Source organism: Coregonus lavaretus, assembly GCF_964263955.1.
Source record: "Coregonus lavaretus genome assembly, chromosome: 6".
In the NCBI taxonomy this organism is placed as follows: domain Eukaryota; kingdom Metazoa; phylum Chordata; class Actinopteri; order Salmoniformes; family Salmonidae; genus Coregonus; species Coregonus lavaretus.
The window spans coordinates 13,273,987-13,281,486 of record NC_139993.1 but is presented as its reverse complement, the minus strand read 5'-3'; the positions used below and the strand labels follow the sequence as shown (position 1 = coordinate 13,281,486).

The following is a 7,500-nucleotide window of genomic DNA, read 5'->3' as shown; positions in this document are numbered from 1 at the left end:
TGCAAACGCCATGCTCGCCATCAACTGAGCTACATCCCTGCCGGCCATTCCCTCCCCTACCCTGGACGACTGCTGGGCCAATTGTGCGCCGCCCATGAGTCTCCCGGGTCGCGGCCGGCTGCGACAGAGCCTGGATTCGACCCAGGATCTCTAGTGGCACAGTTAGCACTGCGATGCAGTGCCTTAGACCACTGCGCCACTCAGGAGCAACACTTCCCAAGCATACATTTTCATGACAGCGTTCCTAATCTGCAGTAGGCAATTACTGCAGTAGCAGTTGAAAATCGGTAGGTTAACACCAAACCGTGAGGTTATTATGAATTCAGAGCAGTCGGATGAAGTCATAGTCAAATACATTTGAACAAATGACCAACAATATCACACGGAAAGTGATGTGAGCATTGCATTGTGGAAAGCAATGACTTTACAAGAACACGTATTGCAACGCGAGGCATGTATTTCTAGATTAAACACTGATTCAGTGTGATGAACAAGTACATGTATGATTTGGTGTGCTCTACTTGAACACGCGCTTAGAGTTTTGAAACCACTGCCTATATGAGGAGCTGTCGTTGTTTGTTTTATTACCACATACTTATGGAAATTGCACCGGTTGAGAGATGATGGCTCTCTTGTGCCTACAGTGAAGGGTACTTCTGATCCAGCAGGTGGTGCTAAGATCCCTCCCTATATGACTTGAATGATGAGTTGATTTATTCCTTATAGCTCCTAATGATTTTAAGGCCAGTGTTGGCAAACATGACTTCTGCTCCAGCAGGTGGCCATGAAATCCCCCCCTATATGACTTGACTGACCAGGTAGTTGATGGACTCCTTATAGCTCTTAATGATCTCAAGCAGAGTGTTGGCCACATGACCTCTGGTCCAGCAGGTGGCGGTGAAAATAGTCCCTATAGGAGTTGACTCATTTCTTTGAGGTCCTAAATGAAGGATAGGGCGTCAACAGTGCATCTCGGCCTAACCCTGTTCCGGGCCCATTTCTTCACTCGATGCTTCCGGTGTTCTTCATCTCCTCTTCAATAGTCCTTCTCCACGTCTTCCTTCCCGTCTAGCCCTGTGCGTTCCACTGAAGTGTCTGTGTTTTTATGTCGTTAGGAGTTTTGCTCACTGCGTGTCCCCCTTCAATTTCCACTTTCTGTCCCAGTTGGGTAGCTATCCATTATACTGTAGCCTACTTACTACCAATGTCACTGTAGTCAAAGGTGATTTTCGATTATTATGTATGAGTATTATTATATATTGTGATATTATGATGTTCAAGCCTATAGGGTGTGGTAACAGGCCCTCTGTGATTTGTTGTTGTACTGTACATGTCAAGTATCTGCACTCTAGCCTAATTAGCCTAAACTGCTAGGGAAAAGTCACTTCCGGTCGTAGCTGTATCCCACCTAGTCAAAACCTTGTTAGTCCTTATCCTAAAAGGCACCCTCTGTTCCTCGATATACTCCACCGAGGGCCGGCAGCCAGTAAGTACAGGTAAGAGACAATTATGGCAACAATAAGTTGTCCTATGAAAGCTAGTCAAATGTGAGATGTTCAACTGCACTGAATGATAAAGTGGCAGTCTGTGCTCTTGGGCCCTTAAGGCATCAGTGCACCCCCCCAATTTGTCCCTTTTGAAATGAACAGTTGAGACGGGCCCTCTTTCTGTGGCCTTTCTTTGACGACACATCTGAGGCTATCCTGCGGCAATACAAATGATCAACATCATAACAATAATTCCATTATAAGAAGCTTTATTATTGGTTTGCTAAGAAAGGTACCATACAATATTGGCACATCACTATCACCTCTGTATGCGTAGGAAATCAATCCCTTCATTGTGTGTGTGTGTGTGTGTGTGTGTGTGGGTGTGTGTGTGTGGGTAAAGGTACGCCACTCTCGGTCTCACAGTTTATGCACACGGTCGTCTTTATGCAACAATATGGAAGACATTCCCAAATGTGCTTACATCATTGCGTAATGTCAGGGAGTCACACAAACAGTGTGTGCTGTTTGGCTGCAACACACATTAGGCATAAGGATGATGACAACTATTTTGTAAACGCTCCAGCTTGCAGAGGGATCACCACCCCTCCCATCCGCACCCCAGGTCCTCTTGGCCCCCTTACTGTCAGGCCGAGTGGTGTCTAGAGAAGAAAGAAGAAGAGTGATGTTTATTAATGACAGTCAATACGACACGTCCTTCCATAGCTAAACAGACTCATCCTACTAGGTCAGTGTTTCCCAACTCCAGCGGTAGAGTAGCCTACCCCCAACAATACCCATTTTTCTTGTAGCCCTGGAGAGCCACAGCTGACTGAACAACCTGTCACCTAATTAGCAAGTCCTCAATGAGTAAAATCAGGTGCAACAACAACAACAACAACAACAACAACAACAACAACAACAACAACAACAACAACAACAACAACAATATGAGGACAGGGACACAGTGTACTAGCTGATCTCCCAGTTGTCACCGTTTGGCCTTGTGTTCCACATAGCCTATATCAGTATTGGAGTATGTTTCCCGCGCACGGTAGTTGCTTTCACGTCACCTTTGTAATCGCTCCTCCCTAGTCCCCTAGAACGAGCGCCCTCCCCTTTGCAACGCCTCCGAACATATCACAGAGGCGCGCTTTCTGTGCCGATGGCCTCAATCAGGTCGACCAAACGCAGATAATAGCGCACCACGCACCGGCGCTGAAGTCATTCATTCACTTGAACTCAACTAGCGAACACACCATGTCTGGAAGAGGCAAAGGCGGCAAGGGACTTGGAAAAGGAGGCGCCAAGCGTCACCGAAAAGTTCTCCGCGATAACATCCAGGGAATCACCAAACCCGCTATCCGACGTCTGGCTCGCCGCGGCGGCGTGAAGCGTATTTCCGGTCTGATCTATGAGGAGACCCGCGGTGTCCTAAAGGTGTTCCTGGAGAACGTGATCCGTGACGCAGTCACCTACACCGAGCACGCCAAGAGGAAGACCGTTACCGCCATGGACGTGGTCTACGCTCTGAAACGACAGGGACGCACCCTGTACGGTTTCGGCGGTTAAACGCACTCTCTTCGGAACCTCAACACCCCGACTCGAACCCAAAGGCTCTTTTAAGAGCCACCCACATCCGCTTCAAAAGGGCCCATTCCATATAGTGTTTTTTTCTTTTCTTCCGTATGCTATTTGATAGGAAAGTATGAGCCACTTCGAGTGGACAGGGAGTATTAAATAGCGGATTCTAATGTCCCTTCCCGTTTTAGCGCACAGAGGGAGGCCTATATCTGACAGTGGCAAAGTGTAGTGACGTTGTTATTTTGGGTCAAGCAATAGTGGCATTTGGACAACATAAAACCACCACCCGTCGGTAGATGTGGCTCGAAAAGAGGGGGACAGCGTTCGCGCGCGCGCACACACACACACACACACACACACACAGTCCAAAATGGGAGCCCTATGTCTGACGGTGCCAACGTGGGCAATTCTATCACCAGCATTATGTGGCACAACAATCGTGCCATTCGGACAACTATTCAGGCCCCCCTTTTGAAACACACAATTCCCCATCGGTCACAGAGCATAGGCTATAGAGAGGAGGGAGGGGGTGAGGACCCGCGCGCGCGCCCTCAATTGTCTTTGTTCGGGAAGCTAGCCTCTGAGCGGAAGGCTCTTTTGAGCGCTAGAGCTCCACTGGGCAAATAGCAGGGGCGCCTACGAGCAAGCAGGGGAGTGTCCACGGCCGCCGACTTTGATTAGCTTCCTCTTCATAAGACGGGTAAGCGCCCTTCACCCCCTCATTCGTTTCTGAGAAGCAACGAGACATCATCATGCCCGAGCCAGCAAAGTCAGCGCCCAAGAAGGGCTCCAAGAAAGCCGTCACCAAGACCGCAGGGAAGGGCGGCAAGAAGCGCAGAAAGTCCAGGAAGGAGAGTTACGCCATCTACGTGTACAAGGTCCTGAAGCAGGTCCACCCCGACACCGGCATCTCCTCCAAGGCCATGGGAATCATGAACTCGTTCGTGAACGACATCTTCGAGCGTATCGCCGGAGAGTCCTCTCGCCTGGCCCACTACAACAAGCGTTCTACCATCACCTCTAGGGAGATCCAGACCGCCGTGCGCCTGCTACTCCCCGGTGAACTTGCCAAACACGCCGTGTCCGAGGGCACCAAGGCCGTAACCAAGTACACCAGCTCCAAGTAAACAGCGCATTTGGACTGCTCTACTAACCCAAAGGCTCTTTTAAGAGCCACCCACTCTGTCAGTAAAAAGAGCATTTCCATCGCCACCGAATGAATGCGCAGGTAGGCTGCGTTACATTGTATCATTGTTTAATGGGCGGCGCGCGCCGGCTCGGAGAACGGCTACATTGTATCATTTCCCCCGCCCGTTCCAGCGTAGGGGTTTAGCGCGCCTTTTTTGTTGTCTTTGCACGCTGAATAGTAACCCATGTTTGTCGGCCTCCATTCCAGGTGAAGGCAATGAAAAATGGCACCATTTGACAAAGGGTGTAAATAAAAAAAGCAGTCTGTTGGGTTTGAATGGAAAGAAATGCCTTTTGTCGTTTAATGAGCGGATAGTCATTTTGAGTCGACTTCCTGAATCGGTAGGACACGGACGGGGAGAATGGACGCTCCATCATTGGACTATACCCTAATGATGTGAATGAGAACGATAATGGCAAGAATAAAAAGGGGGTGAATAATCCCGTCTAGGAAGAATAGGAGTAGGCATATATATATATATATATATATATACGTAGCCCTTATTGCCAACGGGTCATTTCCGGTCCAGGTCGCATCATACATATATAGTCCCCTGTAGCTCAGTTGGTAGAGCACTGCGCTTGCAACGCCAGGGTTGCGGGTTCGTTTCCCAAGGGGGGCCAGTATGAAAATGTAGGCACACACTTAACTGTAAGTGGCTCTGGATAAGATCGTCTGCTACATGACTCAAAATGTCCATGTAAAGTGTAGTACATTTGAGGCACATAGTGTATTTTCCTTCCTACTACCCTCATGAGGCAACAGGATAAATATAATAATATAATATGCCATTTAGCAGACGCTTTTATCCAAAGCGACTTACAGTCATGCGTGCATACATTTTTGTGTATGGGTGGTCCCGGGGATCGAACCCACTACCTTGGCGTTACAAGCGCCGTGCTCTACCAGCTAAGGCAGTTGCTTCCACGTGAGGATATGAATGTGTCTGTAGGCCAAGTCACAGTATAACACAGTGAGCGAGCGGGCGGCCCTTGCGATAGTCGTTGGAGCAGCAGCGGATCCCAATGACTACCTTGGGGATAGCCTATACATTTACATTTTAGTCATTTAGCAGACACTCTTATCCAGAGCGACTTACATGAGCAATTAGGGTTAAGTGCCTTGCTCAAGGGCACATCGACAGATTTTTCACCTAGTCGCCTCGGGGATTAGAACCAGCCACCTTTCGGTTACTGGCACAACGCTCTTAACCACTCTTAACCACTAAGCTACCTGCCGCCCCATACATATATACAACAAGGAAAAGAAAAGAGGCCGCAATCAACCTTCTGACCCACATGCACCTGCTGGGATTCTTCTCCCAGTCCAACCACATATGCAGCCCTTGTCCCACTTGGGGGGAGAGAGAGAGAGAGAGACAGACAGAGAGAGAGACTCCCTCTATCTAGGCCTATATCAACGCGCCATGACCCATGGGGCGCCAGCCTCCATAGCGCCAGCCAGACACCAAGACCCACAGACACAAAGACCGAGGCGAGTCACGCTGCGGAGTCAAGCAGGTGAACAATATATTAGTAGAGACAGCCAACCTACCTACCTACCTACCTACCTACCAGAAGACAACACACAATCTCACTGTGTAGAAATAGTAGGCTACAAATACAACAACAACAACACTCACACTGCCAGTGCACAAAAAGTACTAATACAATAACACACACACACACATAGTGCAAGTAAGCATGTCGTAGGACTGTTTATACCATGTGGATCCTGTACATATGACGAATACAACCTGAAACTTGAGGTACAACACTAGTCTCAGCCAGGCCTCACAGGTGCATGTGTTTTAAGGTCCCCAAAAGAGCGCTTCTTTAAAACACCCCTGACCACATCAGGGGACCCCAAACCATTTGATTCCCTTGCCAGACATCTCGGCTCACTACACAACAAGTGCTGCTCGCAATCGGATGCACTTTTAGGCCATTTAGGAGACAAATAGCACAGGAAAACCAGTGCGCACCGCTCCACCCGACAGTCGAACGGTGAGGTTTTGAGCGAGCCGCAACAAAATGCACGGCCCTTCCGCGGCCCACATTACTTTATTCTGAACGGAGACAAGTCTGCTCGCTGGGCCGTTCGCTTTTGGACCAAAAACACGGCTCCGTCGGTGACTTTCGGGCCGATATAGGCGAACAGAAAACACAAGTGAAAGAGCATTTGGCCAGCCCAGAGAAGCCGAGCTGGTTGCCTTGAGTCTACATGGTTCTCATGTCGCGTTTAAGGCCAGCCCCCTGCTCGGTGTGGAGCTTCAATAGCGCAGAGCAGCGTCTACAGCAAACTACTCCTCGCAGACCGTGTGTGTGTGTGTGTACCGGACCAAACGACAGACAGACAGACAGACAGACATGGCAGAAGTCGCACCAGCACCCGCAGCCGCAGCGCCGGCCAAGGCACCCAAGAAGAAGGCAGCAGCCAAGCCCAAGAAAGCGGGACCCAGCGTAGGAGAACTCATCGTCAAGGCTGTGACCGCCTCCAAGGAGAGGAGCGGCGTGTCCCTGGCCGCGCTCAAGAAGACGCTGGCGGCAGGCGGCTACGACGTGGAGAAGAACAACTCCCGCGTCAAGATCGCAGTCAAGAGCCTCGTCACCAAGGGCACCCTGGTCCAGACCAAGGGCACCGGTGCATCCGGCTCCTTCAAGCTCAACAAGAAAGCCGTCGAGGCAAAGAAGCCCGCCAAGAAAACCGCAGTTCCCAAAGTAAAGAAGGTGGCCGCCAAGAAGCCCGCCGCGGCGAAGAAGCCCAAGAAGGTAGCAGCCAAGAAGGCCGTCGCCGCAAAGAAGTCCCCCAAGAAGGCCAAGAAGCCCGCTACACCCAAAAAGGCCGCCAAGAGCCCCAAGAAGGTGAAGAAGCCCGCCGCAGCGGCCAAGAAGGCGGCCAAGAGCCCCAAGAAGGCTACAAAGGCAGCCAAGCCCAAAGCCGCCAAGCCCAAGGCAGCCAAGGCCAAGAAGGCAGCCCCCAAGAAGAAGTAAACCTATTACAAACAGTGTTCTACTCGACACATGTTGTACCACAAAAGGCTCTTTTAAGAGCCACCCACCTCTTTCCATAGAAAGCGCATTGATTTCCATGTACTATCTGTCGTGAAAAAGAAATTACGCACACTAGGCTACTTTTACGCACACAACATCGTCCCACTCTGGGTGTGTGCGAAGGGAGAGGAATATAATAGAGGGCCAAAATGGCTTAGAAATTCGACCTCACGAGTGCACCCTCACC

At 50.1% G+C, this 7,500-nt stretch overlaps 3 protein-coding genes across 3 annotated transcripts; all 3 read left to right on the top strand.

Annotated features, from left to right (window-relative positions):
• Positions 1-2,747: 2,747 nt before the first annotated feature.
• LOC311130722 (histone H4) lies at positions 2,748-3,059 on the top strand (the record flags this gene model as incomplete). Its single annotated transcript, XM_084163512.1, has 1 exon — positions 2,748-3,059. The coding sequence occupies one exon, from the start codon at positions 2,748-2,750 to the stop codon at positions 3,057-3,059; it is 312 nt and encodes a 103-aa protein (XP_084019638.1).
• A 116-nt stretch (positions 3,060-3,175) lies between these two features.
• Positions 3,176-4,198, top strand: LOC311130381 (histone H2B-like; the record flags this gene model as incomplete). Its single annotated transcript, XM_084163105.1, has 2 exons — positions 3,176-3,193; positions 3,857-4,198. 2 exons carry the CDS (start codon positions 3,176-3,178, stop codon positions 4,196-4,198), a joined length of 360 nt encoding a protein of 119 aa, XP_084019231.1.
• Positions 4,199-6,561: 2,363 nt separating this feature from the next.
• Positions 6,562-7,253, top strand: LOC311130603 (histone H1; the record flags this gene model as incomplete). Its single annotated transcript, XM_084163386.1, has 1 exon — positions 6,562-7,253. The coding sequence occupies exon 1, from the start codon at positions 6,630-6,632 to the stop codon at positions 7,251-7,253; it is 624 nt and encodes a 207-aa protein (XP_084019512.1). The 5' UTR covers positions 6,562-6,629.
• Positions 7,254-7,500: the final 247 nt, after the last annotated feature.